Source organism: Triturus cristatus, chromosome 3_1 (assembly GCF_964204655.1).
Source record: "Triturus cristatus chromosome 3_1, aTriCri1.1, whole genome shotgun sequence".
Classification (NCBI taxonomy): Eukaryota; Metazoa; Chordata; class Amphibia; order Caudata; family Salamandridae; genus Triturus; species Triturus cristatus.
In genome coordinates, this window is record NC_140583.1 from 742,833,073 (window position 1) to 742,857,022 (window position 23,950).

At 43.2% G+C, this 23,950-nt stretch overlaps 1 protein-coding gene across 1 annotated transcript in view; it reads left to right on the forward strand.

Annotated features, from left to right (window-relative positions):
* Window positions 1-23,950, forward strand: part of LOC146860906 (mucin-5B-like) — an 814,361-nt gene that overhangs the window by 146,030 nt on the left and 644,381 nt on the right. The window contains exon 4 of the mRNA XM_085644901.1: window positions 22,550-22,637. Coding sequence (XP_085501027.1) covers window positions 22,550-22,637 — 88 coding nt within the window. The remainder of the gene's footprint in view (window positions 1-22,549; window positions 22,638-23,950) is intronic.

Consider the following 23,950-nt stretch of genomic DNA (forward strand, 5'->3'; position numbering starts at 1 on the left):
ATCTCGCGAACATGCCGGAAAAAAACTTCCGCATCTTCGCGATATTTCCGCTTGTTTGCGATAATTTGCGAAAGTTAATTTCGCAAATTCCGCCCACCCCTAATAATATGCCCCTGGAGGTTGTGGAGGTTGTACACATTTTTCTAAGAGTTTGGCCAGGGTGGGGATGTTGGATATAGGGCGGTAATTGTTTAAGTCCGCAGGGTCAGCCGTAGGTTTCTTTAGAATGGGGGATACCTGCCCGGCTTTGAGGGTGTCAGGGATGCATCCTTGGTGTAAAGAGTTATTTATGATAATGGTAGTTCGTTTTTCACCTCAGCGTCCTGTTCCCATAGCATTTTATGCTTAATTGTGCCACCTTTCGAGTCCTTAAACCCATTTTGTCCCCAATAGTATAGATATTTATTGTTTGACTGGACACAGTAAAAAGAATCACCCACACTTAGTGTGGTGAATTCTCGATCCATATTTATCAGTGCCAGTAATAGAGCTTTTAATTCTGCCAGCTGAGCTGTGCAGTCTCCTGGAGACTGTGTTTTTGTTCAGCTTGGATGGAACTTGCCGTCCTGCATATGACCTTTTAGAATTGCACATGCAGCGCTGTATTGTTTACTTACAATGGCCGGCTGAGCAGATCCATCAGTGTAAATTATGTATTAATACTTATCTAGAGACATTATTTTATTCGGGAGAGGATATTCTTGTTTATATTGCAGAAATGCTTGTGCTTTCAGACGTGGGTCGTGTCTGTATTCTACATCTGTTGCAGTGAGAGAATTAGCCCATTGTATCCATCTCGGATGTAAGGATTTAGCATTTGGAACGCTTGCCTTTGTAGCAGCCTCTAAGGCTGGTACCGGAGCCACAAAAAATATTTGTTTCCCCTGAGCCAGTCCTCTTTCTCTCACGACAGCAGTCTCTACTGCTGTCAGAATTTGTTCGGTGGATGTGAAACACATCTCAGCATTCTAGTATAAGTGTGATTTGTATGCTATAGTTACTGTTTCACCTTCATTGTATGTTAGGTAGGTGTACCCAGATTGACCTGCAACTATACGGATCACCAGGTTGCGGATATTTACCCGTGTCTGTAAGTGTTTAGACGCTATCATGTCAGCTTGTAGGTAACGAAGGATATCTGTGTGTTCCTGGGTCCATTGCCTAACTAAAAAATCAGGTGTTATGAGGTCATAGAAAGATTTAACCCTCTCTGCGTAATCCAAAATGTATGGTCTACCAAAATTCAGGAATCCCAGTAAGGATTGTACATTTTTCAATGATTTTGGAAGTTGGAGCAGCACACACTTTTCTAAAACGTTGGCTGCCAAGCTTTTCTTTTCACTTGGAAGCTCATATCCTAAAAATAGGACATTGAGGTGGGCTATTTTTGACTTTTAAAAGTTGAATTCGTAGCCCTCAGAAGTGAATCCCAAAATGATGGTGCTCACCCTGGTCAAGTGTTCCTCTAGGTCATCATTCGTCAGAAAAATATAATCTACATAGGACAATGCCTCTTCATCCAGATTCTAAAGCCACTCAGTTACCCTAGCTGAGAATAGCCCCGGGCTGTTCTTATACCCCTCTGGGAGTCGACAAAATTGCTTCTGAGAGCCTAGCGCTTAGAATGCTGTCAAATATCTGCTCTCAGGCACAAAATCCATTTGAGATTTCTAGGGTTGTTTTGTACTTTTCCCGCACAATGTTATTCATCAATGCGGCACTGTGTGCATTCTGTTCTGCAAATATTTTTGTTCATGAGTTCAGATGTCTGTAGTCTAAAACTAGATGATATGTATTGTCAGGTCTCATTACGGGAAACAAAGGATTGTTAATTGAAGAGGTGCAAGTTTCAATCACCCCCTGGTATTCAAGTTGATCTACGATCTTCCTGACCTGTTTTTTAGCTTCTTGTTTTATTTGATACTGTCTCTGGACTTTGCATGCTCTTCTTGTCTGTGTTCTGACCGTCCCTCCCTCTCTGAGGTTTATGATGAACCCTGGCAGGAACTAGAGGAATGTGTATCAGTGTCCTGATACCTGTCAGGTTTTCTAATGTTATCTCTATTCCTAAGGTTATACCTCCTTTCTAAGGTCTCCTGTTGAGGAGATCTACCTCTGGATTGAGATCTATTCTCTTTATTCTTTTGTTGTTTGTTATTGTCCAATTTCTTCTTTGAAGAAGCAGGTATTTGCTTGATGTTATCCTTTTCAGGACCATCCATCAGTTGAGGTTTTACTGTTCTAACTCCCAAACTATCACTACTTAATTCTGCATAAGATGTTTCAATAATTTTGGGTAATTTTTGTTCCTGTTGTAAAGGAGTGAACTCCCTCAAGCGGTGGTGTATTGCCACTGCTGCTGCCTCCCCTTTAATGTTTGCTAATATTATAGCTGTCACCTGGGCAAACTGGACAAAATTATCTAATAATTTCATCCATAAGTTTAGAGCAGGTTCTGCTACATACTGGTTCTGTATGCTAATGACGGGATACCTTGAGTCCTAGTATATATGGCAGCGAAGACTGTACCTCAAGTGGTACAACCTTCTATCTGGGGAGTTATCCCCATGGGCAAGCTGATTGTTAACATTCTGTGTTTTTCTTGTGGGCTGGCGTGTGGAAGTACTGCCTCTAGCTGTGTTATTTTTTAACTACCCAGAATGGAATTTGTTCACATTTAGTGGGCATCTTACCCATGACTGTGTGTAACATTCCGGGCATTATTTTACTTGTGAAAGTTTGAATTGATCATGTTGGTATAGCGTGGCTGGCTGAAGTGTGAGTGTTCTCTTCACAAACTGTGTCATGTTTCTGTAAAGTTCTGTTAGTTCTTTATGAAGTGTTTGTACGTCTCCTACTAGCATTGTGTCAATGCCAGGATGTGGTGTATAGGCCACTAGTACTGGCCATGTTGCTCCGACTCTTCCGAGCAGACTGAGTATTACTTTATCTCTTGTATGGGGAAGGGTGCCTTTAAACCAGTTTATATGCTCCTGGTAGGTGAGCGGAACTTCAATGTCCTCATACGGACAGTATTGGTTCAGTATGTCATCCTCCAAATAATAATGGAATGTGTTTGTTGGTGCATCTGCTTGTGGGACTTTAACCCATGAATAGAATACCTCTGTTCTATATGATTCGTGTGCCCCAATCACAAAGGTTACTGGCCCACCCCTAGCTGATAATCCATATGCTGCTAGTTTTAGGGTTTTGGCATTTCTAACATTCTCAGGAATTTGTATTGCATCTGCATCTTCCTCATCTTGGACTGTCATATGTAGTGCACGCACAACATCTTCCTGCTCAGTCATTGTTTTTAGTAATAAGAGTCTTTCAAGGGAACTAAGATAAGGTGTTATGTACAATCGGAACAATGTGTCCTTTAAGCTTGATTAACCAACAGCTAATATATAGTATTTGTTGACTCAGCTGCAGCAGATTTGTGTTCCCTCCTACTCCAGACGTCTCTGGAGAAATGAGAGTAGTGGTCCCTGAGAATAGCGCAACTTCCCTACTACTCAGATTTGACCATTTAATAAGTACCCAACCAACTTTGGCGGTGCCATGTTGTGTAGTTCCTATAAACCTTTATAGGATCTGCACGTTTAAACAACATACACTATAGGATTGTTGTTAACTGATTATAGACACCCTACCGGGTATGTTAGCCTGTATACCAGCTAGCTCACAGTGCCACTAGAAACTCCTCTTACCAAGTAGGAAATAGTTCTTGGCAACTATCGAACATGACAACCCTGATCTCTCAGGACCGTGGAAACAGTGTAATACTTTTTGCTCCATCACTCGTGCTCATTTTGTCTCAGAGAGCTACACAGAATAAACAATATGGATGTTTTTCAATAAACATTTATTGAACAGTCGTCATTCTACTGTAAAATAGTTGTGCTGAAACAACCACTAGCCAGAAACAGATATAAATGATTAGAAGCTCTAGGAAAGTAAAAGGATGGTAGATTTCTACCATTGTGCTAAAACCATGAATTCAGGCAGGTATATAAAATAAATTACAATAAAATGTGCAATGCAATCCTAACTAGATGAACCTAAGTGAAACTAGCATGTGTGTATGTGCTAAGCCAAGAATCTCTCTAGGATAAAAGTCAACCCCATTACCTGAAGTGAGAGACTGTGGGACCCTGTCTTGGTCTCGGGTTGGACACCCCGCAAGGGATGTTAGATCACTGCGAGCTGGAGTATCTGCATGCAGGAGCCTCAGAGGCTCGTGTCAGTGTGTCAGCATGGAAGTCCTAGTTCTCCTCCCTTTGTCTCAGCAAGATGTGATGTTTATATACTCAAAGGTCTCCCGGGGGTTCTACCTTGCTATGCCACTTGTTGGACTTAGGATGACGTCGGGAATGAACTTTATACATAGTTATGATGCAGGAGATTGTAGTCCTGCTGAGTTTCCAAAAATCCTCATGCATAATATAAGAGGCTTTTACCAGGGAAAATACTGCATTCTGTGTGCAGTGTAGTATCTAGGTATCAAGAGCCGTTCTGTGTGTAATGTAGGGGAGAGTATAGGTGAAAGGTTATGATGTTACCTGAGCCTATATTGGGGTACCTATATGGAATATAGCAGGAGCATGGACAGTTTGTCCAGGTGAGATTTTGTATGCAATTAAATCAAAATATTTCTGCTGTAGTCCCTAGGAGTTAAAATGGGAATAGATTTCCAGAGAGAGAAAAAAGGGTACCGCAATGGCACAAGGATTAACCCTGGGCGTAGGACTATGCTATGCTCACGTAGTTTGCACAACTACGCGCTATGCGAATTGCACGTAGCACAGTGCAAAAATGCATAGCATAGCGGGCATTTTTTGCTTGCTCACGGTCTTCAACGTGAAGTTGGCGACCGCAAGCGAGCAAAATAACATCCCGGCGAAACTTTTTCCTCGTTCTCGATCAGCAACATCAAGTTGCCGAGCGTGGAAAATACACCTCCTGGCGAGATTCTCAACGCGGGAAATTCAGGTTTCTCATTGCGAGTGGTCATATATGTTCGCGACCGCTCATGATGAGAAACTACCAGTCTGCATTGAGAAAGCTGCTGCTCGAGTACAAATCTACTCGAGCGGCAAAAAATGACTGCTTGCACTGTGCAAGATGCGGTTTGCAATGATTGCATAGTGCGGGCATGCATCCGGCACTGTGCAATCAGTGCGAACAGAATTTTGCACAGTGCACTACGCAGTTTGCGTAGCTACGCGTAGCTTGCGTAGTGCGAACTGTACTTCGCGTAGCTACGCGTAGCGCTACTACTCAAACTACACCCAGGGTTAACAAGGATTACATTGTCAAATAAAGGAATTCATGAATGGAACAGTGGTAGTAACTCTAGACATGCAATTAAACTTTGTACCTTTAGATAATGCTATGTTGTATTTATGGAATGTATAACATAACACTTCATATTGGGTGTTGTTTTTCTTTTTTTCCATAAGAAGGAAATGTGTTACAATTTGTTATATATAATTATTCTCTCTTTCTAATGTTATTATTTTACAGCATCACTATTATACCCTTTCACATAATGTGGGCACTCCCATAACTCCTGTACCCTTCTTATCCTCTTAACATGGAATGTTCCAGGTATCACTGACAGTTGAAATGTTTGGTCAGTTGAGCCTGTGAGGTGACACTGGAGGTATTATGCTGAATTTTGAATTAAGTAAACTTTACTTTATGATATGCTACTATTTCTTTTAAACACTATTTTAAACGTGCAGTTCAGAAATGCAGACTTAACTACTTAGTGCCATCTAACCAAGTTATCATGGTTTTGGTGTCATTTTGTTAATTATAATATTCTCAATTTTCATAAATTGGCATTGGATTTTATTGTGTTGTATTTTACACTTATTAACTATTTGGCACTTCTAAGAAATTGGGTTACCGGTTGAGGGGGTGAAACTCTACTGAAGTAGCAGCCAGAATCTTGTCGGGGGGAAGTCACAAGCCAACCCTAAATTAAGTAAAATGTAATAAATGAAATGAGACCAAAAATGATCATAAATGAGCACACCTTTGAGTAATTGTCATTCAGAGTTAGACCAGCATCTAGTAGATTCCAAGTTCTCGGACTACGGACACCTTGGTAAGGCAGTTGATACGTGGGTGTGCTCAAGGGTGTCTAAAATGTCCCACAGGATGATTCCAAGAAAAGGGGTTTAGCCCCCCTGAGAGGAAAGAAGGGAGCAATGTAAGTACAAAGACGGAGTTCTCACAAGGGTCCTAAAAGTCTACTTAAGTGTGTGACTGCCATGCCATATCCAAATCCAATTGGAGAGGTTACAAGGGGAACCGTTTGAATCCCTTGAAGGCTGGGGTGCACCTGGATTTTCACAATACAACACACACAAAAGGAGACTTAGGGCCTCATTGAGATCTGGGCGGATGGGTTTCTCCATCCAACAGTGATGGATAGCCTTTCTGCTAAAATATAAATCTCATAGGGTATATTGGATATATATTTCAGCTGACAGAATATCTGTCACTGTTGTGATGGAGTAACCAGTCCGCCGGGATCCTAATCAGGTCCTCAGTCTGTTCCAAGAAGCGAGGTTGCATGTGTAGGAATTGTGCAGAAATTTGACAAGGGGAAACCAGGGGTGTTTTGAAGTCACCTTACTCTCCATAGTTGGGGTCGATGTGCCAAGACTGTCTTACCTCCCAGCATAGTGAAGTGCAGGCAATGGGATACAAGAGCCAGCATGACCACAGATGTAGACTGGCTGGATTGCCCTGAGAAGGTTATCCTTGATGTTCTCTATAAGATAGTAAACACTGACAATGAGGTGAAATTTCATCCCATAGCAATGATCACATTAGAGCCTTTGAGTGAGGAGTGGGTACCGGCCTTGGAGAGGTGTGTCTTGTGGGAAAAAACCTTGAAATCTTTGCTTGGGTTATGATAAAAAATAATATTCATGCAGAAATGTTGAGTCTACCTGAGCATGTGTGTGTGTGTTGTGCAGCCGCAAGGGTCCAGACAGCCCATCAGGGATTTCAAGGGAGCCTGGAGTTTGGAACAATGACTCAGGTTCCCACAACCAACAGAGAGTGTGAGAGGCCTCTGAAACAAGCCTCCAAACTTCCCATGGCCCAGAAGAAACAGGCTACCAGGGAGGGAATGTAAATCCTAAAGAAGAAGAAGACCACCCCTGAGAGACCTGTCAGAACTCTCTGAGCACAAAAGGCAGGAAGACCCTCCAAAACACAAAAAGAGTGCCCAACTCCCAAAGGCCTTCGGCAACAGGCAACATCCAGGAGCAGTGAATACCAGTAGAACCCAGTGGGTCAACTGGGAATAGGTTGACTTACACAGTGAGGCTACGGACCTAAAACCTGAAGTAACCAGGAGAATGGTGCTCCCGCTGCAGAACAGGGTAATTTTCTTGAACCAGGCCCATGATATTAAATTAGCAGGGCATTTGTGACAGACAGAAACATGGGACTGGTTGAGCCAAACACTTTTTTTTGGCCCCAGATGTCTGAGACAGTGGAGGAGTTTCTCGCTCTTGTCCACCTGTTAAGCCAGTGGCAAGACAGGAGGGCATACCCAAGTCTCCCCCAATCCCATTACCTGTAGTGGGGATGACTTTTGAGAGGATGACTACATTGTCTGGGCCCCTAGACCCTAAAACAGCTTCAGGGAACAGGTTCATCTTGGTGGTAGTGACCATGCATAATGTACCCTGAAGCCATACCTCTGAGGGTGGTAACTGTGCCCATGGTGACCTTGGCCCTGCTTCATATCTTTAATAGGAGTGGGTGGAATTGGTCGAACTTCATTTGGTGGAATCACACTGAATTACATTAAAATTCTGAGAGATTCTGCGGAATTCCACTACATGGTGAAGTGGCACTTGGCGCTATTTTCATAAGAGCTAAATGCACCTTCATTGCCAAAAAGATGCAAGGGTGCATTTTGCACTATGAATATAAAGAACCTTCTGCATACAACTTGCCATCTGCCCCATAATCTGCAGTGATTAAAATGCTTATTAACTGCAGAGCATGAAGGGTGCTGTCGAGTGAGATATGCAGTCGTTTCTACAACTTAGATACCACTGCATATGTCACCCTTACAATACTGTGCAGTGATTAAAGGTTAACTGCTGCTGACTATTCATGGGTGCCCAGAAATGTGCAGTGGTTTCTAAACATTAGAAATTACTTCCTACTTTAATTCAACTGACTGAGTGGCGCAATTTAATTAATCAAGTAATTCCACATTACAAGAGAAAAGCGGAAATAATAAAATTCCGTCAGCTCCGCCGGCAGAATTTAAACCTCCACCTGGGCCTAATCTTTAACAGAGTGGGATTCCTCAAAGAGGTCATCTCAGATAGGGGGACAAATATCATGTCTTCTTACTTGAAGGCCTTGTAGGAGGAATGTGGGATGCCTTAAACATTCCCCATCCCTTATCACCCCCACACCTATGGGCGAGTAGAGAGATTCAAAAAGCCGCTAAAATGTATGACTATGGAGTTATCAGAAAAATTCCATAGGAAGTGAGATGTTCTACTCTTATGCCTTTTATTTGTCTATTTCTCAGTTCAGCAGCGTATAGAATTCAAGGCTTTGTGTTTGGTACACAAAGCACTATACGGAGGGGGCTCAATGGACTTTCAGAAACTCTTTTCATGGCACCATCCGTGGAGAGAGCTTAGATCAGCCAACAAAGGATTAGTGCAGGTTTCACAAATTCGAAGACCAGATGGGGTGAAGAGGCCTCTCCTACCGGGCGGCTAGGCTTTGGAACCTGATGCCAGTCGTAATCAGGCTACAATCTATCAGGAAGACCAGGCTATTTCCATCCAAGCCAATCTAAGTAGCCTATTTCTGCAACAGTTCATGTGACACGCTACACATAGCGCCAAGACGCCTCAGCATTAGTGCGATTTATAAATACTTTTTACCTTACCTTACCTCACCATTTAGGGAGGAAACACATTAGGGTGTGGGCTTCAGCCCCTCTGGGCTTTTGTATGGGCACCCTGTCAGAGGTCCCTTAAGTCTTGTTTGAGAAAGGTGGGGAAACCTCTCAAGGAACCTCATCTAACATTGTGGACTACATGCTGGCCCTATGTTACTACATGGCTGAGTCAGTGAAAAGGCCTCGTACTCCCGGAAATCCCCACAGAGTGATGCATGTCAATCTTCTGAAGCCTCACTTTGATTGAGCAGACATAACCATGCTCATGGTCGCTGATGGAGGAGAGGAGGAGCCGAGTGAGTCTCTTCGAGACCTCCTATTTCACAATGCCAAGAATAGTTCATTGGAATGAGTAGTGCACTCACTTACATTGACAGAGCAGCAGCATAGAGATTGTCACCATTTGTTGGAGCAATTTGATGGATTGTTCTCACTACCACCTGGATTGACACCGTGGTGTGTTCATGGCATTGACACTGGTGACAGTCAACCTGTCAAAAACAAAATATACAGGTGGTCAGAAAAAGTAAGGGACAGCATCAAGGAAGAAGGTTTCCAGAATGTTGTCCTTGGGGGTGATTGAGCCCTCTAGAAGACCCTGTTCCAGCCCAGTGGTACTCGAGACCAAGGCCAACCTGGAAGGCATCACCCCAGAACGCAGGTTCTACATGGACTACAGAGGACTGAATGCTATCAACAAGACTGATTTGCATATGGTTGGGTCCAAACTCGGGTGGCATGGTGAGGAAAAGAACAATGGATTAAACACAGATCCTTGTGACTGGGGGTAGATGCTTGCATTGTTCAGCATTATGTCCATCCTTTGTCCTTTTTAGGTCTCGCGAGCCAAAGGCTCGAAAGAGACATTTTATAACTGGGTTTTCAAAGTGCTGCCGTGGCCTAAAGCTACAGTGCACGTGAACGTGCACGCGCGCAGCCGCCAATCACTGCTGCGCGCGCACCACTCGCGTGCTTGCCACACAGCGCTCCCGTCCAAGCGATCGCGATCACTTTCGCTTTGATCGCGATCGCTATTACTTTCGTTTTCCGCCGCGCGGCCGAATGCTTGTTTTGTTTCCGCTCGCCACATTAGAATGGATATTTCTCAGCGGTTTACGCTACAGTTTCCTCATCATTAAGAGAGGGCCATGTTAATACAAGATCCATGAATACTGTTAGTTTATAATATTTTCCTTGTGGACTCCCTATAGGCAGCATTCTGCTGTGGCATAGTGGGACTTGACTCGACACAGCTGTGCTGCCGAGCTGTAAGCCTTAGCAGACACTGCCTGCCACCCAGGAGTCTCCTCCCCCGGATCTCCGCCGCTATCAAGTATCCAGCTTCAGTGCCACGGATGGCACAGGCTGGACCCCTGGAGTCCCACACGAGAAGCCGGGTCCGTGGAGCCATGAGATAGTACAGTAGGGCTCATGCAAGAGCAAAAGGCCAGAGCGGGGCACGAGCCCACCTGGCAGATTCCGCCGTCTCGAGCGCACACAGCTAACAGCAAGGAGAAGCTGCAGTAGTGTTTCTCCCTGTTCACAGCGTTTACACGTGCAGCGCGGAGACAATGGGGCATTTTATGAAGCAATTTTACTTTGTATTATCTTACTGTGTCATATGCCTTTTTTAGAAGAAAAAAAATCGGCAGGACACGAGTAAAAATTATTACCACCATCACTTTCCCAACTATCAAACATGAATGAGTACCGACAGTACCGCCAGTGCCATACCCACCACCATACCAGCATTTGTGAATGCCATTGTTTGCATGCTAGTGTGCATGAAAGCCAGATGATTTGGCTTTGCAAGTGCTTTTCGATTAGCGAGACAAGCCGGCATTATGCCTAACACATAAACCAGGGCAGATCGCCTGCTTGTCTACCCTCAATGTGCACAGACAGGAAACTGTTCCTCTCAAGCTGTTATTAAGGTTGCCCAGCAGACTGCGTGCTGGCTGCAGAGATATATTTGTTATCTCCGGAACAAGGATTTGAGTCTTGCCAGAGGAGATTAAACCTTAATCCTTCCGAGGGGAATAAAATGAGCACGTTTGCGTTGATTTAGACACACCTTCTGTGCAAGTGCCAGGAGACACTTCTATGCGTGATGAGTGCTTTTGCATAAAAGCTCAGAGAAGCTTTTGTATATGCAGGGGACAAACCACGAGGTGCACAGACGGGAATTACGAGAGATTTGCTAGAGGAGGAATAGATTACATATTTAAACTGGGTTACCTTTTAAACTCCTAGGACTCTTGACATTAAGTGGATATAGTTGGTGTAGTCTAGTTCATTTTTGCAATACTGAGCAACATTAATATACGTCATTTTCACCTTACTTTCCGTATACTTCTTTCTCACTGCCACAGGTTTGACCTTTTACCTCACACCACCGTGAAACAAGCATTGGCATAGCCAATAGGTCCATTAGATGCATGAGTTTTTTGGCTCTCTCCCTTGTTTGCTGCTTCTCCCCTCAAAATCCTGCCCCCGTCCTACTTGTGTGCTCTGTGTTGCTGCCTTCTGCCCCCAGCTCATCTATTGCTTCCCTCAACACGGATTTTTTGTTTTTCATTTTTTTTCTCCACCATCTGCTTCAAGCTTCTGCCAATAGGTCTCGCTTTTGGGACCTTATAAGTATTTAGTTATGCAGCACAATATCCTTGATGCAACAACATCAACTGTTGCATGGCCAAACACTTATAAGGTCCCAAAGGCGAGACCTATTGGCTATGCCAATGCTTGTTACTTTTGTCACCCTAAGTGGAAAGGGTATGACCAAACATGGATCCTGTGCTCACTGCACCACCGGATTCAAGCTGGCCTGCATGATGATGGGTGATGCCTGGTAACAGGTCCCAGGATGCTTGTTTCCGATCCAGGGAGAACCTGGCTTGGCGGTTCGGGCTGTACTATTCCCATGAAGAACAGGGTCAAGACTGATTTGAATATGGCTGGGTCCATCTTGGGGTGGTGTGGTGAGCAAAAGAACTATGGATTAAACCCAAATCCTTGTGACTGGGGATGAATGTTTGTATTGTTCAGCATTCTGTCCATCATTTGTTCTTGTTTATGTCGCCCTTAGTGGGAAGTGTATGCCCAAACATGGGTCCTGTGCTTACTGAGCCACTGGTTTCAAACTAGCCTGCCTAATGAGGGGTGATGCCCTGAAACTAGTCCCAGGATGGTTGTTTCTGGTCCAGGGAGGACCTGGCTTGGCAGTTCGGGCTGTACTGTTCCCATAAGAACAGGGTCAAGACTGATTTGCATATGGCTGGGTCCAAACTGGGGTTGCGTGGTGAGCAAAAGAGCAATGGATTAACGTAGATCCTAGTGACTGGGGGTTAATGTTTGCATTGTTCAGACTTCCGACCATCATTTGTTCCTTTTGCTTTTGCTGCCTCAGGGGACGTGGGTCCCGTTCTCACTTCGCCACTGGACTAAAGCTAGCCAGACTGATTAGGGGTGATGCCCCGCAACCTGTACTAGGATGCTTGTTTACGGTCCAGGGAGGACCTGGCTTGGCAGTTCGAGCTGGACTTTTCCCACGAGGAACAGGATCAAGACTGATTTGCATATGGCAGGGTACAAACTGGGGTGGCGTGGTGAGTAAGAGCATGATGGATTAAACCCAAATCCTTATGACCAGGGGTATGTTTGCTTTGTTCAGCATTAAATCCACCATTTGTTACATTTGATTTTATCACCAAGACTGAGGCACACTCCATTCCCAGAGTTGATTAACACATTGATGGGTTATGGGCTGCCAAGTACCTCAGCACATTTGATCTAACTTTTGGGTAGTGTCAAATTACCATGACTGAAGAAGCAAATGAGAGGTCATAAGTGTCTACAACTACTGAGTGCTTCTTCCAATTTAAAGTAATGCCTTTTGGGTTGAGAAATGCCGGTCCCACCTCCCAAAGGTAGGCGAATGAGATACTCTCTGGGTTGGAGACCTTTAGTGCATTAGATTTAGATGTTCTTGTTGTCCTTAGTTACACATGGCAGGAACACCTGCCCCATCTCAGGGAAGTGCTTAGGGTTCTGCAACATGTAAGATTGGCTACCAAGGCCAAAAAGTGCATGATAGGACAGGACTCTGTAGTGGCAAGGACCACCAAATTGGTGGGAGCCATGTACAACCTTTGTAGCCCAAGATCCAGACAATCATGACTTGGGAGCCTCCCAAAACCCAGACTCATGTCATGGGTTTCCTGGGTCTAACTGGTACCTACATAAGATTAGTCAAGGGGTATGGCACCATTGTAGCCCCCCCAACAGAGCTGGCTTCAAAGAAGCAGCCCAAGATGGTCATATGGATTTATAGGTATAGGTCATATTGGGAAGTATCAGAAGGTCTTTGCCACCCTGAAGGGGACACAGTGCACATCATCTTTACTCAAGGCATCTGATTTCAGCAAGGAGTTTGTTGTCCAAAGAGATGCTTAAGAACATGGGATTGAGCAGTGTTATCAGAGCTAAATGATGAGGGCCAGGATCAACCAGTTTACTTTCTTAGCAGATGACCTAGACAAGGTGCATGGTATGGCATCTAAAACTTATCTTTACAGTAATAAGGACCCAAACATAATTTCAATGTAGACATTTGATCTGTTCCATAGGAAGGCAGTGGGATATAAAACTGAAATTAAACGTAAGTTATCTCTGCCTAGGAACCAGCTAAAAAGTTTGTTTGTGGACTTTTTAAAATATTTATTACAAGGCCAGTTTATTCACCATCTGAGCAGTAACCATGAACTTAAATAACTTGAAAGAGGCTTACCCAATCACAGGCAGATGTAGCTAACATCTGGACCTCCCCCCTTCCTTTGCCCCCTTAGTCAGGCACTAATCGCACTGGGAGAGGAGTTGGCCCCAGCTCCAGCTTTAAGTGACTTAGAGAAGGGTTTGCTCATTCCCTTGGCCACAGTTCTAGGGTGGGCACAGATGCTGTAGAGAGGGGAAGGAAGTTGGATTTCGGTAGAGAGAGACTCTGTGGGACTGATTCCAGTATGGCACACAGGAACTGCTAAAAAAGTGGATAGGGTTATTTCACTCTTGAAAAGGTAGGGGCCAATAGTAACAGTCACCCACAAGCTAGTGTGAGGAATAAATATGGCACCACTGGCGCAACCTCCTCAGAAAACTACTGGACCTGTGCAAGACAGAAGAAGGTCTCCAACTGCTGTTAAATTCTGTGAGGAGAATCCTTAGGGCTGTACCTGCTCCCACTTATTCCCAGGTCAAATAAGTATATTGCAAGGGTCAGTTGGCTGACCTCCTCTTAAGCTACAGGAACACAAAAGCTGAAAGACTACCACTTTCCTGGAAGAGCCCAGCTGATCAGTTTCATCTTGACCTGCCCATGACCCTACTAGTGGCTTCTGTTGGAGTGAGTCCTGGAGTAGGTGCAGTCCTTATGCCTCAACATTACACTAGGGACCTATTGCCTTGAGCACAATTGAGTGACCTGCAAGCCAATCTGCAGAGGATGCATCACATGTGGGCCTGACTTTGCTGCAGCTCCATTTATGGCCGTCTCTGCAGCAGCAAATCAGTTTCAGCAGGCCCAATGCCGACCCGCATATAATGATGCCAGTTTCTTTTCAGCTACAGCTTGCAGCCTTGCCCTGCTGATGAAATCTGACTTCCAGAACGCAGTCCAAGTCCGAAGCTTCACATGGCCAAATGCTGAGTAGCATCTGATCGATGTTGATGTCTTCCTGGACGCAAACTCAGAACTTTTAGAACTCCAAGTATCCCCGTCTTCATTGACAACCTCATCGAGACATCGCAGAGACATCATCCTTCATCAACCCATCATCAGCAAACCCGTCTTTGGCTTCAGCCTGCAGCCTTGCCCTACTCTTTAACCGGGAGGACCTGACTTGGGTATCCAACCCACACTACATTGCAGTCAACCTTTAAACTTCCCCATGCCCCTGTCCAGGGTGATCAGTTGCCTTTGGTTGATGTTGTGTGCCTTTTCGCTCTACTTTTATTAAAAATATAAAAAATCATATCTTTCTTTCCCCTAATTGGATTTTTGTCATGCTGGTGTCATTTTGTTTATTTAAATATTCTCTAATTTTATATATTGGAGTGGGATTTTTATTGTGATGCATATTTGACTTTTTAATCAGTTTGTTACTTCTAGGTGTTTTACACATTTTCTTAAATTAAGATTATCTGCCCCGTGCCATTGTTACCTGGGGTTGTTGAGCTTAGGTTTAAATTACTGAAACCTGGCCATAACAAGACTAGTGACATTATTACTTGTGGTGGACTATCATCCACCCTAACTATGAATCTATTTCCCCACAGGGTGTATAACAGTCTTAGAGCTCATCAGACACGTAGCAGTGCAACATATAATTGTTCAGTCCAGTATTTTTTCCATAAAAAAGAAAAGTACTTAATTACACAATAAGATGAAGTACTACAGATTACCACAAAAATGATCGAATACTCAATGTGTGGAAGCAAGGGTAATACAGTTAGGAAGGCTGTTCCCCCCTCGCTCTACCTCATGTACACAACGGTTTTTCCCTGAAAACAGTGTCGATGCATTCCGTCCCCTGTTCAGTTACATATCCTTTTAGAGTTATATTATCATTCAGTCTCTCAGTAGTTCTTTGTGCTGCCTACGGCCATTAACCGGCATCCTACTGCCAGCCCATGTTCACTGTTCACTGGAGGCTTGTAGCCAAGGTAAAGTCACACTGCTGAACTGCTTGAATTAGGCAGACGAAGGCCACACAGCAGTGTCCTCAAGCAGTGGGAGGGACAGCAATATCAGCTGACTTTGGTCAGTGGCCCTCTCTGAACTTGTCAGCTTTTTAAAGCAGGTTGGTCCCACTCTCTTCAGTGAGTCTTGGTGATAGTCACTGGACCCCCCTGAGGTGAGCAGTGATGCATTCTCCTTCCACCCTCAGGTCCCAGGGAGCTTTGAGGTAATTTTGAAGGTCCAATCTGGTGGAGTGAGAATGAGCAAAACTGACAGTTAGCCAGTGCTTCAGCACATGGGTATGTAGTGCCTTGAAGCAGTAGCTTCTTTTTCTGGATGGCATAGTGCATGAATCACATCATTTGCAAGAGCCAGGCCCATGTTTAGTCTGTTCAAGGCACCTTGGGACTTGTGCCATGGTTTTAAAGTGTTGCTATTCAGTGACGTGAATATCTCAGTACCACATGAGAAGTGTCACAGTCATACCAACAGCAGTCATATTGGGAATACAAACCATTGCTGCAGATCATCACCTATTCCTTCTTTAGCCGTGCAGGCCAATCAAAAACATTGGGGCTATTGCAATGACTATGAAGGCATAGATAATGATGGGAATCACTTAGGCACAGTTCAACAGTGTTGCGAGTCTTTCGCTTGCGTTCAGTAACCAGCTGTACGTTGAGAACATACCAATCACTCTTTCATTGAGTTTCTGGAGGATAGATTGTTTTACTATGCTTGTGAAAGGTATATTCTATTATAGGGTGCTGTGACCTGGGGGGAAAAAGATGGCGGCAGGCTCCCTTCTCCTCTCACCGTACAGGCATTAGTGCTTCCCAGGAAAGACCCACTCAATCAAGGTCTATGGAGCTTCAACAGTTTATCATGAGTCTTCAGGCATTGCTGGACTGTTAATTTTTTAACACTTTGAAACTTTCCTGTTAGTATGTGGCCTTGCGTGCATTTTGACCACCAGGAGATGCCGGTGGCTGCTACCCAGTTGACTGCAGAATCCAGAACTGTAGAGCCACAGAGCAGGATACATAGCTGATGCTCATTTTGCTCATTGGCTCTGCTTGGTGTTGCTATTTGGGCTTCAAGCCCTGGATGCTTCATGGCCTCTATCAGCTCATATTGCTTACACCTCGGCTTTGTGTGCTGTGTGGATGGCTCCTTCAAAGAGGATCTTGAGACACTGAGAATGCAACACACAAGGCCCTCACGTGGGAGTACGGGGGTGGTAACTCAAGTAGGTGATGGGTCAGCTCCAGCATGCCACAGCAGCTGTAGTGATATTCCACTAAAGATTGGAAAACCTGTTCTCAAAATCTTAACTAACTTACCTGCTTCAGCGATCAGGGCACATATTTTGATTGCATGCAAATCAGAATCCTCACCTGCCAGTGATGCACTAGACTTTGCCCTTCAAGTGGCAATTCAGGTAATGGAAGCTGTTAAGGAAAGTGAGGGCCTCGGCCTCTGCTCTTCATTTTTCCCTCTTTACCCGAGTCAAAGATTCTGCCTCTTGGGGATAGCGAGACACAAATGGAGACTGTATCTCAAGGCTCAAACTTTGCTGTGGTCAATGCTTCTGGTGGGGGGCTATTCCCTTGGTTGCTCTTGAATCTGACTTGGCCCTGATATCAGATATATAGGAGCACTGACTGTGCTTTTCCTACTGTTGCACTAACTGGAGTGGTAATAATATATTTGACTCCCCTTAAGTCCTACAATTTCTCTACTGTTGCATAAACTCAAATGAGAATAGTGTATCTATTATTCCCATAATGCGATACATTTTCTTATATTGGTAAATATATATATGTTTCATATTTTTTTATATTTCGAATTTTATAGCATTTGTTTATATGTTTATTTCTTTTAAACAATAGATAGATATAAAGATATACAATGCCTCTTTTATAGTAGTAAATTTAAAGAATTAAACTAAAAAATTGTGATCAATATATATTTTAATAATTGGTTCCACCTATATATCTATATCTATATGTATATAAATATACTATATATATATATATATACAGTCATATATGTATATGTTTTTATAAAGTATTACACATTCAATTTATTTAATGTACATTATATTACATATATTAGTAGGCTTACTACTTTATGTATATTAAGAAACTATATTTGTATATGTTTTTTAACGATATTATTATGAAATGATCCATTATAAGGCTAGGTAACCAATATTTTTGAAAATTATATTTATGACACTATGAAGCCCATTAGGATGTAGGGCGGTGGCCTCCGCCCCCCATGGTGGAGGCGATCCGCCCTACATCCTTCCCCGCCTGCCACCCATTTACCCCCCGCCACATTAGTATGGCGGGGGGTACCGCGGCGGACGGGAAGACCATCCGCTGCTTTTCCACCCGTACGACAAGTCGACCGGGCGGAAAAGGGTTTAATATGGTGGCGGTGTTTGCTACACACCCCCATCCATATTAGCATTGTTGCGGAAACATGCCTTTCTGAAAGGCATGTGGAATTCTCTTCCGGGGGCCCATTGTGGGCCCCTAGGGTGTTGGGGCTTGGGGGTGCACAGGGGGGGTACCTGTGGTACCCCACTGCATTGTCATGGACATGGTGGCAGGCACCTCGCGGTGCCTGTCACCTTGTGCATGACAATGCATGCAGTGCATTCCCAGCATTGTGGCGGGCGGTGCTCACAGCACCGCCCGCCACAATGCTGGGAATGAAGGATGCCACCCCCACGCTGGCGGTGGCATCCTAATTGCCGGTGCGGGATAGCCGCACCACTGGCGGCCGGTCCCAGCACCGCTAGGGTTCCGTCCGCCTGCCATCCTAATGGGCCTCCAAATTTCTGTTACACAATATTGTTGATTCCCATATTATGTCAGTGATCCGGAAAGTAGTCCCAAAGAATTCAAGATACTGACTGAGCTGATTAAATGCCGGGGTAGTCTGGATCATTTACACAGAGAGAAAGCTGCCGCTGTCTATGTCAATAGCAGAGTATGAAAAAAAAGTTGGGAAGATCTTGGCCTATAAAATTGTTGAGAGTACATATCAGAATATGGCCAAGTAAATTAAGGATAACCAAGATAAGAAATACTATGACCCTCAGGAAATTCTTGAGCAGTTTAGGCTTTTCTTTCAAGAATTATATACTGGTGATGAATGTACTACCCTGCTTTCCTTGAGACTGCCAGCTGTCTTTGTAAAAGATAATTGTCTTGCTAATGTATGCATACCAATTGAAGAACACTGAATTAAGTAGAAAGAATATTCTCAATGTTGACCTTTGTGCCTTCACTAACTGTAATGCAACAAACATATGTTATGTGGTGGATAACCTTTTGTTAATAAAAATAAACTATATAAAAATAAAATAAATGTTATATACTGAAACTCAGGACCCCTGCATGAGGGCAGTGGAAGATTATATCCTATCAGCCAAAATATCAAGGCTTAGCTGTATCAAGGCTGAAGCATTAAAAGAAAAATAACTATGGAAGAAATTGAAAGGGCTATTACATCACTTTCTTCTGGCAAGGCTGCAGGTGATGATTTTCTATCTATAGAGTTTTATGAAATATTTACAAATGTCATGGCAACAATGTTACTCTCTGTCACTCAATATGCTGCACAGAAAGGCCATATACCTGATTCTTGGAATCATGCTAATATTGTAGTTTTTCTCAAAAAGGGCAAACCTGCAGAAGAGAGAGGATCTCATCACCACTTATCTTGTAATAATACAGACTCCTAAATTTATGCGAAAGTGTTAGCTTCTCAGCTGACCACCTGCATCCAAGAGTTGGTTTCTCCTCAGCAGCATTGCAAAGATACTAATAGTCATAGTGATGCTGCTATAGCATTATTTGATGCCTCTAATACTTTTGGACACAAGATTGGCATGATCCTATTGGACGCTGAGAAGGCATTCGACAGGGTTTAATGGCCACGTATTTAGCTAACTCTACAAACAAAGGAGATTGGGAGTCTGTTCTTATGAAGGATTCAGAACTTTTATTGGAGCCCAATTGCCTTTACAGTACTAGCTGGACATAGCTCTTCTCCATTTAGGATAACTAGTGGCACCCAAAACGGGTGTCCACTGTCCCCACTTATATTTGTTCTCCATCTAGAACCTTATCTACAACATGTAATTCAGGTTGCTCCGATAGTCCTGGTCTCGTGCATGGAAATGATTTTAAAATAAGTGCCTATGCTGATGATGTGGCAGTATATTCAGCTGAACTGCACTATTAAGCTATTTATTATTCAAGCTGAGATATTTGGGGCCTACTCTGAGTATCGTCTCAATATCCCAAAAACTCGAATAATTGTTCATTTCGCAAAGGCTGCGAGGCAGCTGAGTGTGGTTTCAATTTCAACTTATTTGGGTGTCAAGATTACCTCTTCTGTTATAGTATCATTGAGCTTAATTATGAACAGTTGCTTTGTCAATGTGTAGCTAAGATGCAGGTTTTGAGTAAGCAGAAATAAGTATTATTGATGCTGTAATTTTGTCAAGATTAATATTTTGGCCACATTTCTATATCTTTCCCACTCTGTTGCCTATGGTGGGCTGCTTTATATTGGGATTTAAAAGGGCTAGACAGGATATATGCCTGCTGAAATTGCATCCATTTAAAGGCGGCTGGGCGTTACCAGAATTCTGGGCCTATTTTTGGGCTGTATTTGGATTCCACCTCCAGAGTCTCTTCAGATTTCAAGCTAGATTGTAATGCCTTTGCTTATCAGTTTGTGATGGGGAAAGAGGGGAAGTTCATATTGGCCAAACGAACTGACCCTAGCTACTACAGTAGGCTACGTTTTAAATTAGTTACAGATGTTTGTAGAATCTGGGTCAAAATGTAAGCTCTTTTCAAGATCCTATCACTACATTATTATACACCTCTCTTGGGAAACCATATTTTATCAGTTATATTTCATAACACTGTAGTTAAGACATGGTTTCTTAGTGGACTTAGAACAGCTGGTCAATTATTTGACGTCAAGGGTTTTGGTCCTTCTCTGCATACAAAATTGCATATGATCTGTCACATAAGACTTTTTTCAAGTATTTACAGGTACAAGAATATTTTAATCGTAATGTTTCCCATAGAACTACAAATGATGATTCTGAGCTCTTCTTTTCTATACATTGCAGTGATTGTAATTTAACTTTGTGGAACTCCTTCATATAATGAATGAGCATAGGGAAGATGCCCTAAGTCAACTGGAGCTCCAAAATTGGAGCAGTGGTACAGGAGTCTGACATTAAGGATGCTTTTGAAGTTGTCTATTCTGCAGTGAACTTGGTTGATTTGAAATTGTAACAAGTCAAAACTTTCTGTATGTTATACTACACACTGGAGAAAATAGACAAATGGGATGGAGATCGAAGTAGTAATAGGAATAGCAAATACTGCCCTCGATACGGACTACCTGCCGCAGATATTTTTCATATGTTTGCCAGCTGCCCATATCTTGCACAATTCTGAGAAGACATAGCCCTCTCTCTTTCTCAGCATCTACAATGTTATGTGCAATCAAATCGTGGGGATTTTATGCTGGGCCATAAATGAGAAGTTGATAGGCATATCTCTACGATTGTCTCTATTGCTAATATAACTGCTCGATTATGCATTGCGAGAGATTGGGCAAGCTAACGCCCCCACAGGTTATCATTGGTGGGCATTATGTGGCTAGGTAAATGAGAGAGAGGTGGCAATTCTTCATTTTAGGGGGGAATAGGGAGCCAGAATTATATATAAATCAGATATGGGCTCCATTTTTCCCTTGAGGGCCCATATGCTGCATCCCCCCAGCTCCAAAGACACATCCAGGATTGGACTCTTGTCAAAGGCAGGCCTAGGCCTATGAACACATGCCAGATTAGGGAAGGCTGAGGCCTAAATCCAAAAACCAGGATAGCTGATACTCATAGCTGGGTACACAAGGCAAGGGACCGACTGCGCATCATACAGAGGACATTCTAATTCCAAAAATATTGATTTCAAAATGTATGTTATTTCTGTTCACAAATATGGTTTATGTTGAGACAGTTATTTTGTTTACCTTTTTATGGAGTGTCATAAAAGATACTGATAGAAATGTTAATTTATTTTACACAAAATACAGCTATATGCAACAAGATGGAAGAGGTAAATCTCTTGCATGCATTTCACATTGAGCTAAATGCACCCATTGCCTCCATAAGCTACAAATTCTATATAGCACCGACCGATAGAAAATCTTGGTTTTGTTTATGCGTGCCTTTACAACGTACATATTAAGCAAGTAGGGCATAAAACAATAAAAAATTAAAGAAACTAACATCACAAAATGGCCTGATTCACAAAGGGCCTCAATTCTCATGGTGGAGGCCCCGCAGTCATGAGGGAGACTCCGCATTTGGATGGAATTTCCATATTGAGAATTCTCATTATGAAGATTTCGCCACGACTGCAGGGTCTCCACCATGAGAGCGGAGGCCCTTTGTGAATCAGGCCCTTAATGCTTAGGTAGTTGCTTTCACCATTAACTTTATTTGTATTATTCAGTTTTCTTCAATTTTCTAGGTAAAATGGAGGATTCCTAGATATTTAATAACATTTCAATGTCTGAATTTGTATGTCTTCTCAGTCATCCCTTCAATAATACAGAAGTTTATTTTACTCCGTCTGCTGTGTTTGATTTTGCTGGTGTCACCTTTTAGTTGTACCGCAGACGTGATTCAAGACATTTGTATTTCTGACTGTCTTCTTTCATTAAAATATGACCAGAGCAAACTTGATGCCAGAGCAGCTGACCTGGATCATTGCATTAATACCTGTTGTTTGACCCCTCAGCTGGAGCTGGAAGACACTTTCAAGGACAGAACATGCGGGCTGTGTGGAAACTATGACTCCAACAAGGACAATGACTTGACAGTCAATGGTAGGAATTATTTTATCTTCTTGCATGCAGTGGTACCGGTGGGGAACTTTATGACATTTGTTAGCAATATATTCTCTTCTTCCATTCTAACTTGCTTTCATGAATAAACATCAGTGGTATTACACGGAGTCCACATTTCTGTTCAAGGATAACATGCACCACACAAGTGTGTACTGTGGCAAGAACAACAGATCCAGATGGGGCAGATTCATAGCATCCCGACATTCAGAACTTTCATAATCGTATGCTGCATGGCAAGTAACTACAACGTGTCCCATTTGCATGTTTGTTACATGGCTATGTGTGTTATTAAGTGCATTTATTTACTTTGGGAGCCATCTGATGTGGATCTAAGAAAACTATGTACTAAACTCTTAATGAAATCGGTAAAGAACTTGTAGTGTTGTGTGTGCTAGAAATAGCGGAACCTCTCTTGTCCCTGATGGACTCCGTAGAATAGTGACATAAGTGATTGGGTGTGGTTAAGAAACTTCATGATGTAGTACGAGCAGTAAATGTTGACACTCTGAAAAATAAAGATGTGTAATACCGAGCTGCTTGTCTGGTGTGATCATTTACATGTACCTGGGCTGGGAAAGAGGCTACAACTGGTGACGAGATAGGGAATAACGTTAACCCCACAACCAAAGAACCGAGAGTGCTCTCATGGAGAGTGTGCCGTGGTCTAGCAAACTCCTCGTGCTTGCCATGTGTGCCTCAGTCGAAGTGAACAAATCAATGGTTGACGTATGTGGAGTTTAAGTGGCACTCCAGCCAGTGCAAGGCCTTTGAAGGAAGTGAAGGCCTTACAGAAAGTTTTTTGTCATTGGCTAGAAATTTGCTGGTAAAATAGAAATAGTGGTAAATAGCTATCTGACCGACTTTTTGGAAATGCACAATCTCCTGCACCAGACGCAAATGGACTTTCGTCCTGGGTGTAGTACGGAGACAGGCCACTTAAACGGGGAGAAACAGCTGCACTCATTGTTCTTGATTTGAGCGCAGCCTTTGATACAGTCACCAATTGCATTCTCCGACATTGATTAGAGGCGGTAGGTGTCACAGGGAAGGTGCTAAGATGGCTGACCTCGTTTTCAGACAATAGAAGGTCTCAGGTTAGGGAAGGGCCTTGCCTGTCGGAGGCCCATCAGCTCAGGTGCAGAGTGCCCAAGGGCTTATCGTTGAGCCAAACTCTTTTGAATATCTATGTCCGCCCTTTAGCAGACATAATATGTTCAGCTGGTCTCACTATGGTGTTGTATGCTGAAACCTAGATCATTGTTTCCCTATCACCTAACTCAAGCCTAAACTCA